This window comes from Suillus paluster, assembly GCF_016628075.1.
Source record: "Suillus paluster strain FC165 chromosome Unknown EDB91scaffold_5, whole genome shotgun sequence".
Classification (NCBI taxonomy): domain Eukaryota; kingdom Fungi; phylum Basidiomycota; class Agaricomycetes; order Boletales; family Suillaceae; genus Suillus; species Suillus paluster.
Window position 1 is genome coordinate 794,003 of NW_024537565.1, and position 17,975 is coordinate 811,977.

General features: G+C 45.7%; 6 protein-coding genes across 6 annotated transcripts; 1 reads left to right on the forward strand and 5 right to left on the reverse strand.

Moving 5' to 3' along the window:
- Nucleotides 1-951: 951 nt before the first annotated feature.
- Nucleotides 952-4,151, reverse strand: EDB91DRAFT_1326886 (uncharacterized protein; the record flags this gene model as incomplete). Its single annotated transcript, XM_041325238.1, has 16 exons — nt 952-987; nt 1,082-1,341; nt 1,398-1,892; nt 1,935-2,095; nt 2,143-2,524; nt 2,575-2,633; nt 2,673-2,978; nt 3,030-3,063; nt 3,107-3,179; nt 3,230-3,300; nt 3,347-3,396; nt 3,417-3,559; nt 3,585-3,647; nt 3,701-3,847; nt 3,924-4,079; nt 4,131-4,151. The coding sequence occupies 16 exons, from the start codon at nt 4,149-4,151 to the stop codon at nt 952-954; spliced, it is 2,457 nt and encodes an 818-aa protein (XP_041182195.1).
- Nucleotides 4,152-5,663: 1,512 nt separating this feature from the next.
- On the forward strand, nt 5,664-8,515 carry EDB91DRAFT_1078263 (uncharacterized protein; the record flags this gene model as incomplete). The annotated part of the gene is made up of 12 exons (XM_041314997.1): nt 5,664-5,826; nt 5,925-5,954; nt 6,040-6,159; nt 6,187-6,285; nt 6,333-6,349; nt 6,395-6,424; nt 6,567-6,803; nt 6,853-7,253; nt 7,301-7,402; nt 7,480-7,586; nt 7,637-8,330; nt 8,380-8,515. 12 exons carry the CDS (start codon nt 5,664-5,666, stop codon nt 8,513-8,515), a joined length of 2,136 nt encoding a protein of 711 aa, XP_041182196.1.
- Nucleotides 8,516-9,266: 751 nt separating this feature from the next.
- EDB91DRAFT_609702 (uncharacterized protein) lies at nt 9,267-10,062 on the reverse strand. The gene is made up of 4 exons (XM_041327864.1): nt 10,023-10,062; nt 9,948-9,968; nt 9,785-9,889; nt 9,267-9,732 (listed from the first exon to the last, which is right to left on the reverse strand). The coding sequence occupies exons 1-4, from the start codon at nt 10,053-10,055 to the stop codon at nt 9,517-9,519; spliced, it is 375 nt and encodes a 124-aa protein (XP_041182197.1). The 5' UTR covers nt 10,056-10,062; the 3' UTR covers nt 9,267-9,516.
- A 1,493-nt stretch (nt 10,063-11,555) lies between these two features.
- Nucleotides 11,556-12,281, reverse strand: EDB91DRAFT_1045286 (uncharacterized protein; the record flags this gene model as incomplete). The annotated part of the gene is made up of 1 exon (XM_041313176.1): nt 11,556-12,281. The coding sequence occupies one exon, from the start codon at nt 12,279-12,281 to the stop codon at nt 11,556-11,558; it is 726 nt and encodes a 241-aa protein (XP_041182198.1).
- A 3,017-nt stretch (nt 12,282-15,298) lies between these two features.
- Nucleotides 15,299-16,285, reverse strand: EDB91DRAFT_1234848 (uncharacterized protein; the record flags this gene model as incomplete). Its single annotated transcript, XM_041321251.1, has 6 exons — nt 15,299-15,325; nt 15,404-15,473; nt 15,571-15,962; nt 16,015-16,119; nt 16,178-16,198; nt 16,253-16,285. 6 exons carry the CDS (start codon nt 16,283-16,285, stop codon nt 15,299-15,301), a joined length of 648 nt encoding a protein of 215 aa, XP_041182199.1.
- Nucleotides 16,286-17,046: 761 nt separating this feature from the next.
- Nucleotides 17,047-17,954, reverse strand: EDB91DRAFT_609715 (protein transporter). The gene is made up of 4 exons (XM_041327865.1): nt 17,823-17,954; nt 17,681-17,771; nt 17,444-17,613; nt 17,047-17,391 (listed from the first exon to the last, which is right to left on the reverse strand). Exons 1-4 carry the CDS (start codon nt 17,823-17,825, stop codon nt 17,143-17,145), a joined length of 513 nt encoding a protein of 170 aa, XP_041182200.1. The 5' UTR covers nt 17,826-17,954; the 3' UTR covers nt 17,047-17,142.
- Between the last annotated feature and the right edge of the window lie 21 nt (nt 17,955-17,975).

Here is a 17,975-nt window from a genome sequence, read left to right on the forward strand (position 1 = left end):
CTGCCTCATGGAGTATCTTTATCTCCCTTGAGTTTTCGCGGCTCTAACGTTTAGCAACTCGTTCTGACCTCCGAGCAGCTAAAACGGATCGTCGATCGGCAGGGACATACGATATCGACGATACGATCTCAGGCGTTGATAGTTCTTAGCACTTGGTTGATATGATGATCAATCAGGTTATTTTGTATACTCCCTATTACCACTACTAATATTGGGTCTGGCTAGGGGAGACTATCAAAACATGTAGAAGTGGCTGGCCTCTGTCAAATTCGAACCATCAACTTGCAGGAATATTTAGATCTTGAAAACGGGACACGGGTAGCAAGTTATATATATCCAAGATCGTCCTGCAAGCAACTCTCCCTGAGGTACATTCCACACCGATTTGGTTTGCCAACTTTAATTTTCAACCTCCCCACTATTGGCCGCCGAGTAGATGGAGGAGTTTACTAGTGCTCTGTCGCACAGAATTTCTTGTCAACTATGATTTTTCTATTGATCGCCTAGCAAATTTCTGACAGCTATGAAGTTAACTATCCTGTTATCAGGTAGAAGGTCGCTGTACGCGCTCCGCAAAAACCCTCTTGAAGTATGTGATCACAGACTCCTAAACGCAGCGCAGAAGTGAGTAATTGGCCATTTGCGTGGATGTATACACACTTCGTCATCGGTTTGTTTCAAGCTCGGACGCTCCAGCATTAGCTCGACGTATGTCGTAAATTTGGCGAACTTGGGTGCCTTTAATTCCTCGCCTAGCTTCACCAGATGATGGGGGAAGGATATATACAATTGGGCTATAAGCCTAAAAATGGGATACATCTTTCAGTCTCATTGTCCATGCAGTGATACATCCTTGTAGTACAGCTGCCCGCACAGTGATGCACCCTTGTAGTACAAATGCTTGAGATCTCAATGAAGATGGATTACTTTTTTCGTCAGACGAGTGTATTTTCATCGAGGTACAAGTACGAGGGCATACTGATCAATCTACATAATCAAGATCTTCGTGCAGGGGTGCATCAATAAAAGGACCTTCTTCTGCTGGGCCATCAGCCGTTGTATTATCTAGATTTGCGCTTACTAAAGTGGGCACATTGCCCCACAACGCCCGAAATCTTGCGGCCAGGGATCGACGGATGGCTGCCTGACGCTTGGCATATGCCGCTAAGCCCTCGACATCTGCAGACCGCTCGGCTACCCGCAATGTTGTCCGTTCGTCCCACCACTTGGCCTGCCAAGCTAAAAACTCCATAACACGCCGCATTTCCTCCAAGAGCAATTGAATTTCTTCAAACCACCGATTGTGCCGAGCTCTTGTCTTACACCATTCAATATGTAGTGCTAGATGAGATGTGTCAATTAAGCCATTAGAAATGTAGTAAACAACAATGACTTACAATCCTGCAATCCGTCGCTGTCATCCGCGGAAATCCCATGTGTAAGCCAGATCCAGGGCATGATTGCAGTACCCTGAGTACGCCCTCCGAGATCCCCCATTGGCCGAAGATCGGACTTCCTCAATGGCTGCAACTTATGCTCCCAGCCCAGGTACCCTAGATGTGCTGATAGATGAACGAGAGCTTGCCGGGCGCGTGAATATTTCTCATGACTAAGGATGAGCCTACATTCGACGGCTTGAATGGATTTTTGTGCGCGGGTGTTGGCGCCTTGTCCACGTATATGTTGTGCCTTGAAGCGTAGAAGTTGGTGGTGGAGGTGGACGTGAGAATGACATTCATTGAGTGCGTCATTAGCCTGTGCCAAGTGTAACGACCACTCAACCTGGAGCAGCTTTGTATCGCATGCCATACGATTACAGATGTCGGATGGAAGGAGGAGTAGGATATCCTCGGGCTTGATAGAATCCGGTTTTGCTTTTGGACAGCCACTGGCTGCATCGCCAGTGACCTCATCAGATTGAGAGACTTCGACACTGGTTGCACGTATGTGAGAAATGAAAGGCATGTATAGGACTTGGACCATAATCCACGAATCGATGCAGCGCTGGAGGCTGTTGCTACGCGTAAGAATCTTGGTCCGCTGATCATTTGTCGAATGTTGAGTGAGGTTCGCGCTATCTACTCGTAAACGTCGTCTAGAAATAAATAAGTAGGAGGAGGCGTAGCTCAATTTGTTACTTACTGCGCATCTTCAAGGTCTAAGCCCGTGCTGATAAGAATACTGGGTGTCACCTCAGAATGGAGCGAAATTGATGTTCCCTCTTCCAGATCCTTCACGTCTTGTTGAACGAGTGCTAGACGAACAGCAGCCTGTGTCACTTCTGGTATTCCGATCAGATAATAATCATATTGCAAAAATTCTGGACTTACCTCAGCTTTGACTGTTGAAGGGGTTTGGCTTTGGTGTGATCGTTCTCCCAAGCAACAATCTCCTTCGTCCAAGCTGCAAGTGACGCAGCACCTAAGTCCTGACTCTTTGATGGATCCCTCTAAGTCCGCCAAGGCATGGTGATGGTCTCGTTCGGTGTCGACGGCATCTTTGATTTTATGCAGAAGAGTTCGACCTTGAAATGTTATATATTAGCCAAATGAACAATTGAGACTCGAGACTTACCAAGCGCTGTTACTTTCTTCCAGTTCCAGTCACCGAAGTGGTCGTCCAAGATATCCCGACTGTGTGCCAGGTGCCATTTCCTTAGTGCTTGCAGCTACACGATTGATGTCAGCCCAGCCCCAGCTCCAGGTGCTTCTCCGTCCGTTCTTCCAACATGAGGGGACCAGTTGAACGAGAATTCAGTCTGACAAGCTGCAATGTGTGCCGCAAGATGGAACTTCGGAATGAAAAACCTGTATTGTTGACTGCATGTTGGGATGAAGTCAGTAAGGGAAGAGACTGCTGACACTCGATGCCAAAGCTTTTTGTGCCACTGGCATGTGATATCATAAGAAAAATTGATGGCTGGGATCGACAAAAAGTGTGACAACACGGAGAAGACAATATAGTCCATATTCAAGTATCTATCCAAATGAAATCAATTGTAGCGATCCTCCAGTGACACGAATACTTACTTTTCACCTTTCTGCAGATCACCAACACCATTGGCTAACCGCATGTCATGCCTCAGCGCACACTACGGTGCCCACACCCGTCGCTGCAAGTCCCTTTGAGGCTTTCATATCTGCCATGTTGACTGCATTATGACTGACACAGGTACTTTTCTAAGGGATTCAAATCAGCGACAGTTGCACACAATAAATACTTAGCTCACCTCTTGTGTCAGAGTTCCGTTTTCTTGAAGATACGCCTTATAGTTCCTTTCTTCGACAAAGTATCCCCAGCCTCAGCTCAATCCAGGGTCCTTGGCATCAGCTAGATACCAAGCGACGTTTCAGACGAAAGTTGGCATCAATAGCTAAAAATAAGGAGTAGATCCATCTGTAGTGTATGATTAGAACATGGCTGAAACAAGGAGATGATGAAAACTTACCTGGTTTCCTGGTGTGACATCAGTTAATGTCTCAGCCAAGTTCTTGCCAGGGTGGGGGCATGCAGGACAGAGAACAATGAGTTCTCCTTCTTGAGTGGCATCAACTCCAGGCTGGATCGTGACCACAACCGCGCACTGTTTGAGTGCTTTGATGTTGCTGCCACTCTGCCATTATTCTCAAAAAGATAGAATAACAATCCTATGGACCCAAGATGAATCAGCTGCTGATAAAGGTTACAAAATATGACTCACCTTGATAGGGTTGACACCTGTGTTATCACTCCGACGCGCAATGCAGTGGTAAAACTCGAAAGCAGATACTTTGGACTCGAATGATAGCAGGTGGAAGTGTTCAAGAACTGTAAATGTGGCAGCTGTTCTTGGGTCAGTGGATGTTGCCTGGGAACCAGTGAGCGCGAAGGATTTGTTGGTAATGCGAGGATGCCTGTTCACAATTACAGAAGTTGAGAGTGACTTCATGGATCCCATGAACATCTATAACGGTGAAATCGTTGTTGTAGGCAGGTTTGGGTTGGGGTTGTAGCAGGGCTGACCAGTGCTGTGACTGAGTTGTACACGCAAACCTGAGTTGTTTGAGCATTATGGGGTGGAAATACTCATCACACCACATCTGGTGCAACTGTGTTAGCGGCAAGCATACTTAAAATTCATAAAATCATACTTTAAGCCGATGCAGGGGCATGTTCTGGTGGAGGCGGCAAATGCATGACTGGCAATATAAATTGACAGAGAAGCAATCATCGCAACGAAATATTGCAGTTTAAATCTCCACAGCCATGACATGAGTAATCTGCCTCACCACGCCCTTCCAGTTGAATAAATTCAGTCAAGATAGGTTTGATGTTCAGGGAGCCAAAGATGAATAGGGATTATCCTATCAAACAGAAACAAGGTCAGCTCGAGCTAGATTTCCAATGTCCTAGCTCACACCAGCTGTCCGTCTTCGTCGTGCATTTCCAACCATGCCAGTTGTGAGGCACTGCATCAGATAACAGACCAGTGTCGTCATGAGACTCGTTCCAAGGATCCTCGAGGTTAGTCCCAGTAGTTGATGATGAGCTCGAGTTCTGGGTTCTCCGCACTAGTAGCCACCATGCCTGCCATCAAGATATGTGGTCCGTAGATTGATCTGTCCTGTAGGTTCAACAGTGAAATTTCTGTGGTGTTGGACATTATAGAAAGATGTGTCAGGTGCCAGCAGTGGGGAGGGAATGTGCACACTAGGCGAGGTTTTTTGCTTGGACAACCCTGTGTTTCAGCCATGGCCCATGTGTCAGGCAATGAACTGCAGTGGTAAGCTCGTTGAATCGTGATACATCCAAGTGGACAGAATGATATATCGAAAGGGACAATGAACCAACCCACAAAAGATTGAACCATACCTAGATTCTCCACTGTCCAGTGCTATCATTTGTCCTTTCCTACTATGCATGCTGAAAAGGTATGCTTGTCATAATGAGTTGTCATTATTTTATTTGCTGAAGTCATGCGGTCAGACGGAAAAATGGCAGCCAACACAGGATCAACACACGTGGTTGATGCCTTGCTTAACCAAATTCCAATCGCTCAAATGTGAGGACTGAGCCTGCGTTCTGGGTCCAGTTCTATAGTGAGTGGTTGGAGAGATGGCCTGAGCAAGATATACTGTGGCCTGATCATCCTGTCGAGGATGAATTGACTCAAGGTCAAGAGAAGCAACTTCGTTTAGCTGAAAAAGGCAGAAAACAGGTCAGTCGGCTACTTCATTCAATGCTGGTGGTGGATCATTGACCGTGACTAGATGATAAGGAGTTGGATGCGCTGGGCATGGCTCCGCCCAAGACGTGCTTGTTCTATGTACGGTTGCTCAGGTTGTTGTGGGACTTTGGATGGACGTTGTGTTGAACCCAGACACCAGCATATCTTCTACTGGCCCTACCGTGTAGAGAATGATTAGTACCTATGTCTTGCTATCACAATGTATACTTGGTTTGATGTGCTTAATTTAAAACAGTTAAAACAGACTCGATAGTTTGTATGAGTGAGATTTTTGATTCACTGTCAAGTGTAGGAGTAAAAGCCCTATAAAAGTCCAATGAGATATGAACCAAATACCATGTACGCAATTCTCAGCCACTTGCACCCTTTTACCAATGGGTCAGCCCAAACTCTATAACACTCCGGAAGAACAGATGGAAGCCAAACGAATGCACTGATGGGCGCACTATGCAAGGTTATTCAATACACGTCATTCTTGTTCGTTGTACTCAATCACTCTCGACCAGGAACAAAGTTAAAATCAGTGCAAGACTCAAGACGAAGTATCATCAAAAGCAAGCAAATGTCACACCAGTTTTGCCCTCAAAAGACGCTGTCGGGTATGTTCATTATTCACATCTATTCAAGCGCTAATATTCACTGTCAAAATCATATATAGTGATACCAATGATCATATGACTGATCCTTGCATGAGCAGAGCTCACTGCCAGCAGAAAACAAAAGCCATGTGAGTTTCATTCAAATTCAACTGCCTTGCACACTCAAACATTCAATTATACAGCCAAAAAAAGGCCACTTATCACGATACTTAGGTGGACCACCTGGACAGGTGATAGATGCTCTAGTGTGCAACCTCCTTGAGACTGGTGACTTGGACAAGATTCGAGGAACATTATCTGCATTAGAGATAATTGTTGAGGAGTTGCATGATAGTGAGCAATATATATTAGAATGAGAAGGCACGAGCCAAAATTTTCTCAAGGCATCCAATGCCTCCAAGGAGGCGAAGGAAGTGATTCGTGCGGTGGAAGATATTTTTTGTTGTGCACTAGTGGGAGGTATGGAGCTTCACACAATATATGCAGACAAAAAATTCGTATTCCAGACACTATGGGATACAGAGTAGTAGTGCTGCACTAGAGAAATTTACCTGTTGCTGCTGTACAGTCAGATTTGAGTGTCTTCATCATCGGGTCAGTGCGTGAGACAATATCCCATCAGGCTAAACTGTTATTGGTTTCGCTAATCAAATTTTTTTCCTCACACACATATTAAATTAACAACATACGTGATTTTTCCAAAATGACGGTAGTTGGATAACAAATGCTGATATACTTAGATGGCGCCCCCAAAATGGAGCACTCCTGAACAGGAGGAATGGTTAGGACCTTGGTATGACAAGTACCGTGCAAAGCAAGCTGACAAGGTCAAAAATTGGTCAAACTTTTTCACTGAATTGTGCGAGAACTGGTTCATTTCATACCCGGAGCCAAGACCAGCTGGATTGCCTCCTGTTGGACCATTGAGCCAGGATGAGGTCACCGTCATGAAGAAGGCTGAAAGTGACCAAAAAGAGGTATGCATTAGCCATAAACCCTCTCATCATGTTAATAAACTGGCCTTAGAAATTAAAAAATCACTTCAAGAATAGCCTTGGCGTGACGAAAACAGGACAGCAAGCAAAGGCTGAGGCTGCGGATGTCTTCAAAGCAGTGTTGCGGAGTGTTGCCAAATGCGAGAAGCCAACGCGCTCCCTTCAGGAAGCAGAGGCGTATTCGAAACTTTACTATCAAACGCGTGTAAAGGCAATGGTAGACGAAGCGCTGAAAGTTGAAGCAGAATTACTGCAAGTTGAGAACAAGACACTTACAAATGGAAAGTGTGTCGCCATTGCAAAGCAACATACAGCGAGCCTCTACAGTGCAGAGACCGACGAGATTAAGGCAGAGGTACAGAAGTATCTTGAGGATCAGAAGACAGAGAAGGGCGATGAAGCAAGAATGTGGAGCCATGATGACTATGGAAGGTAAGACAATTGGCTCACCTGATGAGCATCAGCTTACATAAATACAGAAATCTAGAAAAACTTGCTGCTATCTCTAACAAATTCCTCAAGGGCCTGGCCGAAGCTACTGGGTTCTCCTTTTCACTGCTGGCCGGTGGACCGTCCCCAGAGTGCAGTGGTTCCATCGATGTCTATAGGCATGCATCAATTACTTATCAAATAGTGTTTGACACTCACCCAAATAAAGTTTTCATGTTGGTCACACGAAGTTTGGGAATGACTTCAGTAAAGCGTATCCAGAATTCGAGAGGGGAATCATAGCTCCATTTAGAGACTACCTGTACCGAGTGTATCGTGAGTTGCATCACCGATAAGACTGTAAAAAAAACTCACTTGAATAACAGCTGATCTGGGGAGTTCAACGTCAACGTCGCTGGACAAGTTACGATCAGTGGATATATCAGTTGACTCTGCCAGCGAGTTGGTCAGAATGGGAGAAGCTGACAAATCTGGCCCTGAGACTTCTCACATGTCTTCGTCCCTTACACAGCCTGACTCAGTTGGACGGAGCTCACTCCCTGGAAACACCACTGGCGATGATTGGGGCCTTGACAACAACTTTTGGACCAACCTTGCTGCTCAGGTTGCAAATTTTGATAGGTCAGTCTTACCAGAGTCAAACTTACCTTTTTCTTCTTCTCTGACTCTGCAATATGTTGCACCTGAAGTTTCACTGCTGCTGCCGCATGTTCCGCAGTCCATAACTCCCATCATCTCCCTTCAACCAGTCGCTATATCTCCACAACTTCCACCACCACCACCACCACCACCACCACCACCGCTCCTGCCCAGCTCTTACCCAGCGAGTCTGATGCCCCCACCTCCTCCTGTATCGCAGCAAGCGAGTTTGACACCACTGCCGGTCCTGTCTGCCTCTCAGCCAGCAAGTCTGATGCCCCCACCACCTCCTGTATCTCAGCTGGCGAGTCTAATGCCCCCACCACCTCCTGTATCTCAGCCGGCGAGTCTGACGCCCCCACCACCACCTATATCTACGCCACCTGTATCTCCTCCCTGCATGGAGCCTGGTCACCGGTGGTATTGGGCACTCACTTGCTGACGACAGCGAACCTTCTGATCGACGAAGGACTGGTCGAAAGTCCGTTCCCTCCAAGCGTAATGTTATTGCCAATAGCATAGGAGATAATGCTTCCACTGGTTCTGGGAAGCGTGCAGCACATGAGCACAGTGCAACAGGTGTGCCTAGTCGCAAAAAGCAGTAAGAGACTCAGTACTCCCATCTGTGTGTCGCACCCAGTTACTTACATGCTGAAACCAGGAAACAAAAAAATTAACATTCCGCATTTCCGGCGCATGTCTTTGTGCATGCATCTGTCGAGTTTTTTGAAAAAAAATTCTATTACTTGAATCTTTGTCTAATTTTGTAGCATCATTTTGTAGTGTCAGTGCATTAATCTTGAGTGTTAGTTGTGTACCTATCCAAATATATTTCATATTCCAATCAATTAGCACTGGCATGAGAGAGACTTGATACTCAGTGAGTCGACTTCAATACTTCGATGGCGTGAACATGTCATGTGACAAGAGGACTTAGCATTGAAACCAACAGACTCAGACAGACTCAGTCTTGAACCATGTCATGTGGCACTCGGAGTTCTGTCGTTCACACAGTTCAAACACAACCCAGGAACTGGTGCGTCAGCAGCACTTCATTTAAATGTGCAAGATCTATCTCAAGCTTCAACATTAGCCGCCGGGTAAAGAGAAGCAGGAAGAGCCCTGAAGAACCAACCCAGATCAGTCAAGAAGCCCCATGGAGGGGTGGAGGTATATATTATAGCAATTGACCCTCTCACATAAGGTTTGGGCAGGCACGGAGAAGCTCTTATTCGATTCACCATTGATATATCCTTGGATACATCCCTTTGGGCAGTGGGCAATGAGACTGAAAGATGTATCCCTATTTTAGGGCTATAGTAGTATTTTGATGTATCAATATGACATTATGGGCTGCTAGCTTATACCCCATGCCAACAGGGAATTTCCCTGTTTTCATTAATCAGACTCAACCTCTCGGGACAAAGCACAGGTGTGAGTATCTACCTGTGTCATTTTCGGTGACGACCTTGAGCCTTGCGAGGTACGGAGTGATGGACACATCTGCAATGGTGTAATGATCTCCAACCGCGAAATCTTTACCATCTTCGAGAAGTCCTTGGATAAATTCAATCTCCTTCAGGATGTGCTCATATGACTCTTGCCCTCAGATGAAGGCGTGAAGCAGACCTTCGAGTTTTGTAGTCGCATTGATGAAGAAACGGACCTTGGCATGCAGGACAGGATCCTTCGGCAAGAGGCCAGAGTCTGGATACAGGTCCACCACGAACTCGAGGATGACATTTGATTCCGAAATTTTAGCAGAAAGGGGCGATGGATTCTCGGGATCGATATCGGGTCCCCCGTATGTCACAATGGGCACCTATATAACATTGCATTCGTCTGCAATAGACACAGGATGTCATCACACATACCTGGCCGATGGGGTTCACTTGACTAGTGAACCACTCTGGTTTGTTCTGGAGATCGACTTTGTAGGTCTTGCAGGGTGCACTAGCTTCAATAAGAGCCATTTCGACCTGCCAATTTGATAAATTGTGTCAGAGACCTGTGAAATAATGCAAGTAGTAATTTCACCCTCTGGCTATAGGGCGAGAGCTGCAGAGTCATGGATCAGATAAGTCTTCCTCTTCACTCTTCCTCATTTTTCACCTTGTGAAGGTACAAAGTCAACTGTTTGGGCATGATGATTTAATCGGACTGTGGGTGACTTGGACGAAAGAATACCCGTATTTATGTACAAGCAGATCATTTGTTATTGCATCGCTTCACGTTGAGCTGATGGGCCAGGTATACATGTATACTAGGTTGTTTGTAATCAGGGACACCGGCTAAGATGTATGCCTGCCTGCTGGATGACTTTCGGTACATCTGCAAAACCACTGAAATGAACGCTTACGACTTCAGTAGCGCACTCATACGATTGGTGGAGATGCTGAACATATAACCAAAAATGTGTGCTTATGAACGCAAACTTGAACTAAACCAAAAAGAATATACACACGAGCGTTTTGTGAGTGCTTTCGAACAAAGTTGCATTTGCTGATGTAGGCAGAAAAATTCTGATTCGAATATCACATCATAAATATACCCATATTAGGCATGTGTGCCGCGATGCTGCTGTTCATTTCCAGTAAATTTGCAAAGAGTTGTAGGTACTCTGTTATCACTCAGACCTTACTCGGTTCCTGCAGACCCTGAACCAACTCTCGTGTTGAGAGGCTTAGAGTGAGCGAGAAATGGGAGCTGATAAGAAATATATATCTCAGTCTCAGGAAATGGACTCAGTAGTACGACTATAGTAGTACCTGATAAGAAATATATCTATGGGTATGTTAGCTCTAGTTCTAAGGTAAAGCAGGGACTTCAACTTACATCTCAGTCTCGGGAAATGGACTGAGATGTTCAGTCTGACAACTCGTAGTTTTAAGGTAGTTAGCATAGTGATAAGTAATAAAGTGTAACATAGAAAAATAGACTGTCACTTATTTGATTATTGTACCGACATCACATCATTGCATGTTGTGCAGTTGACTAGAGCTCGCAATGTCTCACTCTGATGTCTCCTGCTTGGACTTCGATCTGGACTTCAACTACCAACAAAGTCTGAACACCCTCATGGCATTCACACTAGTGCTGCTGCAGTCCAGGTTCTGAACCTGGGTTCAAACCTGAACCTTTCTGAACCAGACTCACAGTCTGGTTCCAGGTTTGGCCAACACTCAGAACTGAACCTCTCCAGAGATTCAGAGTTTGGCTGATGCTTGACAGTTGCAAACCCATTCAGAACCTAGTTCAGGACCAGTTTGAACCCATTGATCTATGGAAAGGACATACTTACCTTGTGTATGCCATTGCAATTCATCCTGCTGGTGCACTTGTCGCTTCCGCATCATTTGACAACCATGTCTGTCTCTGGCATCACTCAGATCAACAAACCATTGCTGTAGTGTCCTCATTGTTGAAGGAGCATTGTGCAAGAACAGATGCGATAGACCTAAGTGAGCGGTCATCTTCATCTTCATTATGAGTTTCCAGATGCTCAGACACTGATAGGTCATCAGGTTGAAGAGAGTCTATGGAAGTCTCAGAAGTAACTGGTGGAGGTGGATGCAGGGGGTTGGGGATTATTTTTCTTGCACAATGCAGGCAGCCCTTTTCATCTCCCATTTGCATGTATTCATCTCACAAATGCAAACACAATTCTGCCGAGTCTGTGAGGCCCTTAAGGCCAAAATGTGATTGAAGTTTTGTGAGTACAGTGCCGAAAAGACTGAAAAGACGTTCACAAGAGGCTGAGTTTGTGCAAATTGAAAATATTTGATGAGTGAATTTCTGCAGTGGTGTTGGCTGTGTGTCTTGAAAACAGATTCCCTTGTACATCTTGAGAGGGTCAGGACATTTTTGCTGCAATGTGCAGGTCATGAATGACAACAAGAAATATTCAAAAATAATTAAACATGCCTTGGTCTCAGCAGAACTTTGAACCAAGTCCACCCAATTGATAAATTCCTTGCCATAGTCCTTGTTTCCTTCTAGATGCTGCAAGAGTTCTGTTTGGAACTGGTCTGAGGGTGTATTGGGGAAAATTTGATCCCATAGCTTGACCAATAGTGTCATGATTCCAGCATTAGTGAATTTGTGAAGGCGAGCAAAGGGCTTGATCCTATAGAGGGGATTCAAAATAACTGCAGCAAAAAACACATCTTGATTGCATTTGCTCCAGTGCTTTTTGAGAGAATCAATAATGGCCTGGATCATTGATTGCTCTTCTACTGATGTTGCCTTCCCTTGTAGATCAACATATTTTGATATCAGAAAGCTGAAAATGATCAAGACTTTGTCAAGGCAACAATGGGCAGCCTGAGCAATGTTGATCACCAATGATAAGGGCTGCAGGTGAACAACCATCCTAGTAGAATAATCTTGATTTAGCTGACACTCAATGAAGGAAACAACAACAGTGTTTTACCAAGCTAAGATCATCCACATTACTGGGTCTTCAATCAATTTCAGCATTTCAATTGCCTTTTTCCATGAGCCAACATCCCCCATTATTATTTTTGAATCTTACCCGAGACCTTTCTCCTGCCTAACGAGAATGTTGAGTGCAAATTTTAGATCAAGAGGTGTCTGAAGGCAAGATAATGAGTGGTCCACCAGGTCAAAACAGCACAGACTATGGTGAGGACACACTGAGTTTGTGATGGATTTGTTGAGTTGAGGGTGTGTTGGATGTCTCTTAGTGATGCAAGAATGAGAGTCTTGCTTCAAAGCCAAGTAATGAGCTCTGTAGCTTTCTTGGAGTATGCCAGGTAAACTACAGCACCAGAAGTCTTGAAATAGTCACCAACAACAAGATTTATCTTTGAAAAATTATTAACAAGTTACAAGTGTGTGAGAAAACACCAGACATTATTACCTGGTGAGCATAGCAATCTGCAGATACCAACCACAGAAATTCCATGACAAGTTGTTTGTGAGCTGCCTGAGACTCCCCTGATACATCCAATGTGACAGCAATGACATTTGCCTTCCAGGTTGTTTGAACCTCTTCAATAACACTGATTATGAGGACCTTGAGATGTTGGGCAGTTTTTCATTGAGCTGATACATCTGTGACTCAAACAGTGTGGACCTGATTTCAACAAAGAGCCTTCAATAATTGCAGGCAAACTCAAAAAATATCTTGCCTCTCAATTTGTTGTTGTGATCATGAAAGCCCCAGGTAATGGAAAATTACTCCTGTCCATCCATCTGTTTGGAGTGTCACATCACTTCCACAACAGCAGTTTTTGGCAGCTTGTCGGAACCTTTCAACTTTACAGGGAACAATGTGATTGGACAGTTGATGACTTGAGATTGAATTTGCAAAGGGGAAAATTTCATTCATGAAGCTATGAACAGCTTGATTTTCCACCCAATTGAAGGAGAACCCACATGATGCAGTGATGTTGGCCATGTGAGTCTCGAAGCATTCCTGAAGAGCCAGTGTCCACTGCTGCCATGAAGGAGTGCCTCCAACAGCAGTGGGGGTATCTGTAATATGGTTCCAAGACTGCGATAACATTCACACCCATTTTGATGATGGTTGTGATCCTTCACCCAATGTTTGGACTATTTGTCCGTGATGGTGGAAAAGATGATAATAATGGTGACTGAGATCATGAGGAGCTATTTGAATCTACACCTGAGCCACTGTGAAATAATCCAACAAGTGGGGAAGGTGTCATATACCAGATCTGACCGCTCCGATACTGATATCCGCTCCGCTTTCCGACCCCCTCCGCCCCATCCATCCTCCACTCCGCTCTATCACAAAACCCACATTCCACCCTACACTTCCACTCAACCGCTCAACCGGTCCCCTTCCATAAACCTCCCCATTCAACTGGATCCCTTTCCCTTTTTAGACATACACTTTCCCCTTTGGTACATAGACTCTTACTTCTGGATCACCAGTAATTCCTATTACCGCCCGATCGCTGATCCAACACTTACATATTGATATCCGCTCCGACTTATGTCTTCACCTATGTAAAGTACTTACAAACTATATCCTTGGTACATAGCTTTACTACATAGTTATCCTGATCACTGCCTCACATAGAAGTATATAACATATCCTGTACTTAGATATTTTTCCTTAGTCTTAATATTACTTGTCTTCTCGCAGTTACTACTTGTGAGAATTCTCAGTAGGACCTTGCCTCCTCTGGACACAAGCTTCAGCTTGTTGTCACTTCTGACCCTCCGACCCTCCACTCCAACTTAGAGCCATGCTCTAAGTCTCTCCCTTATTTCTCTGCCCCTGTCAATATTCCCCTCTGACCCTTTTCCATCCTCCGCACTATTCCCCGCCTTCCCCGCTCTGCTCCTAGTCGGTCCAGCCACTAGCAGCTCTTACTCCCCAACCCCCAAAGCAGACCCAAGCAGGTCCACTCATCCTACCGTCGGACAATGTCGGACCCGCTCCAAATTCGGGGCACATACTCGGCTAAGGGCGCAGCGCAAGAGCTGAAGCCAAGCCCCAACCCCTCTGCCTCTTGAGCCGGCACAGTACCTAACAGAAGGCAATGATGGCTGTGTAGCATTCTTGTATAGTACATTTGTAGTACTACTGATTGTGGGTGTGAATGGTTGGGCTGGTGGCACAAGAGATGGATATCCAAATGGATTCATAAATGATTCAAGACTGTGAGAATGGTGGTGTATTCAAACTATAAACCTCAAGGGAAGGTTTTGGTGTTTTGATCCACCCCTTTTCGATGCACACAGCATGTGCATCTGTATGGACATTTTCTGGTTGCTTATTGCAGGAATTGAGGTGGGGAACCATAGTATCAGGCCGTCTGTGCATCCATGGACAACTTCGGTCCTTGGTGAGTATCTCTCTTGAGTTTTCGCAGGCTCTAACATTTAGCAACTCATTCTGACCTCCAAGCAGCTAAAACGAATCATCGATCGGCAGGGACGTACAATATCGACGACACGATCTCAGGGGTTGATAGTACTTAGCACTTGGTTGATATGATGACCAATCAGGTTGTTTTGTATACTCCCTGCTACTACTAATATTGGGTCCGGCTAGGGGAGACTATCAAAATATGTAGAAATGGCTGGCCTCTGTCAAATTCGAGCCACTGACTTGCAGGAATATTTAGATCTTGAAAACGCGACACGGCTAGTAAATTATATATATATCAAAGATGGTCCTGCCAAGCAACTCTCACTGAGGTACATTCCACACCGATTTGGTTTGCCAACTTTAATTTTCAACCTCCCCACTATTGGCCGCCGAGTAGATGGAGGAGTGTACTAGTTAAAGTTGGTGCTCTGTCGCACAGAATTTCTTGCCAACTATGATTTTTCTATTGATCCCCTAGCAAATTTCTGACAGCTATGCAGCTAACTATCTTGTTAGAAGGTCACTGTACACGCTCCGCGAAAGTCTTCTTGAAGTAATGTGATCACAGACTCCTAAACGCAGCGCAGAAGTGAGTAATTAGTCATTTGCGTGGATGTATACACACTTCGTCATTGGTTTGTTTCAAGCTCGGACGCTCCAGCATTAGCTCGACGTATGTCGTAAATTTGGCGAACCTAGGGTGCCTTTAATTCCTCGCCTAGCTTATACCCCATGCCAACAGGGAATTTCCCTGTTTCCATTAATCAGACTCAACCTCTCGGGAAAAAGCACAGGTGTGAGTATCTACCTGTGTCATTTTCGATGATGACCTTGAGCCTTGCGAGGTACGGAGTGATGGACACATCTGCAATGGTGTAATGATCTCCAACCGCGAAATCTTTACCATCTTCGAGAAGTCCTTGGATAAATTCAATCTCCTTCAGGATGTGCTCATATGACTCTTGCCCTCGGATGAAGGCTTGAAGCGGACCCTCGAGTTTCGTAGTCGCATTGATGAAGAAACGGACCTTGGCACGCAGGACAGGATCCTTCGGCAGGAGGCCAGAGTCTGGATACAGGTCCGCCACGAACTCGAGGATGACATTCGATTCTGCAATTTTAGCGGAAAGGGGTGATGGATTCTCGGGATCGATATCGGGTCCCCCGTATGTCACAGCGGGCACCTATATAACATTGCATTCGTATGCAATAGACACAGGATGTCATCACACATACCTGGCCGATGGGGTTCACTTTACCAGCGAACCACTCTGGTTTGTTCCAGAGATCGACTTCGTACGTCTTGTAGGGTGCACTAGCTTCGATAAGAGCCATTTCGACCTGCCAATTTGATCAATTGTGTCAGAGATCTGTGAAATAATGCGAGTAGTAATTTCACCCTCTGGCTATAGGGCGAGAGCTGCGGAGTCATGGATCAGATAAGTCTTCCTCTTCCCTCTCCATCATTTCTCACCTTGTTAAGGTACAAAGTCAACTGTTCGGGCATGGTGATTTAATCGGACTGTGGGTGACTTCGACGAAAGAATGCCCGTATTTATGTACGACAGGCAGATCATTTGTTATCGCATCGCTTCACGTTGAGCTGATGGGCCAGGTATACGCGTATACTAGGTTGTTTGTAATCAGGGACACCGGCTAAGATGCCTATAACAGTGCTAGTGGGAATTCTTACTGAAGTTAGCGCTCAGCATTTGTCTTCAAACTGGATCGTCGTCAATCAGTAATATCCCGGTAGCTAGGTCACCAGGTGTATGAGTCAGTACTTGCTGACTGAAGTTCACGTTATACTTACCAATATCATGGACTTCAAACAATAACCGATCGACAACCTTGCTTACCACTCGCGACTCGGTCCCCAGGTCCTTCGGGTTTTCACGAATCTGCGCCGCGGTACATTTGGGCGATAAATATCAACCGCGGGGGGTGTGCCTTTTCGTCTGGCTCTACTTAATTTCCGATTTCGTGCACAGCACTCTTTGCGGGCGGGAGTCGGACCACGGCTCTCGCTTTCGCAGGTTCGCCGTCGTCCTGTCGCTGGTCGAAATGCCATCTGGATGCGGAGCGACAAAGATACTAACGAGTGCAAATGGTCGTCGACCGACTTAGGCGCTGCACGTAGTTTCCATCTGCATCTTAGAGACTGGTCGTACATGCAGGATACAGCGCGCGCCCATTGCCTAATAAGGCGGCTCAAGGTCTTGAAGTCGCGTTCCAACGATACGAGATATGTTGTAATAGTATTGTGTGTACAGTAAGCATGCTGAGTGAATGGGGATGTGCTCTGAGTTTCTCTAAAATCAGCAAAACGTATCGAAAGCGGATATAATAAATCATCACGAGAGGTCAACTCGAGCCTCCCGCGTTCCCTTGTGCTGAACCCGAAGGGGGAGCAGCTCCGGGAGGCGGAGGCGTTGAATCTGCTTCCTTCATGACGCGCAACTCTGCCTCGATACGCTCCCGGGCACGCACAACTTTTGACTGGAGGTAATGCGAGTGCGTAGGCGGTGCAGGTTGTTTGCCCGCTCTTGCACCAGTTGTCGGAGGACCTGGGGCTGGCCGGGGAGCATTCACTTTGAATAAGTGTTCATAATTCTGGCATGGTGGTTAGTATGATATGCAGTCGGACAAAGCAATATGAATTCACCTTCAACACATTCTCAAGGGTTTCTCCATTCTTCAGATTCAGAATGAGGTGAGCCTCATCCAGTGTCATGCGGTGTTCTCGGGTAAGTTTATCCGTCAAAGAGCCAGAGGTAGCATTACGAACGCCCGCAATATCTGATCCTATTGCGCCTTGCGGGGTGTGCTTTGCGTCTGCAGTCGGACGAAACGAAAGATGTGAATACCGGAATAATCAAAGATAGAATACTAAAGTACGCACTTTTAGCTGCCTGCTTCCCGGCTTCAAAAAGTGCCTTCCCGAAAATTTGTGCACCTGTGACGAGAATTTGTATGATGATTTTTGGGGCCGACTGCAATGCCGGTCAGTCCACAGATCCAAGTAAAAGGCAGCTATGACTCACCATCACAACCTTCAAAACTAATAAAAGGAAAGTAGAAACAGGAAGAAATGGAACATAAGAGGGCTGCTGCAGCGTCGCCGTTGGTGAGATGTTGGCAACAAACGAAATTTCGTCGGCTACAAAATGTAGGAGGGTCACATGATCTACTCTGGC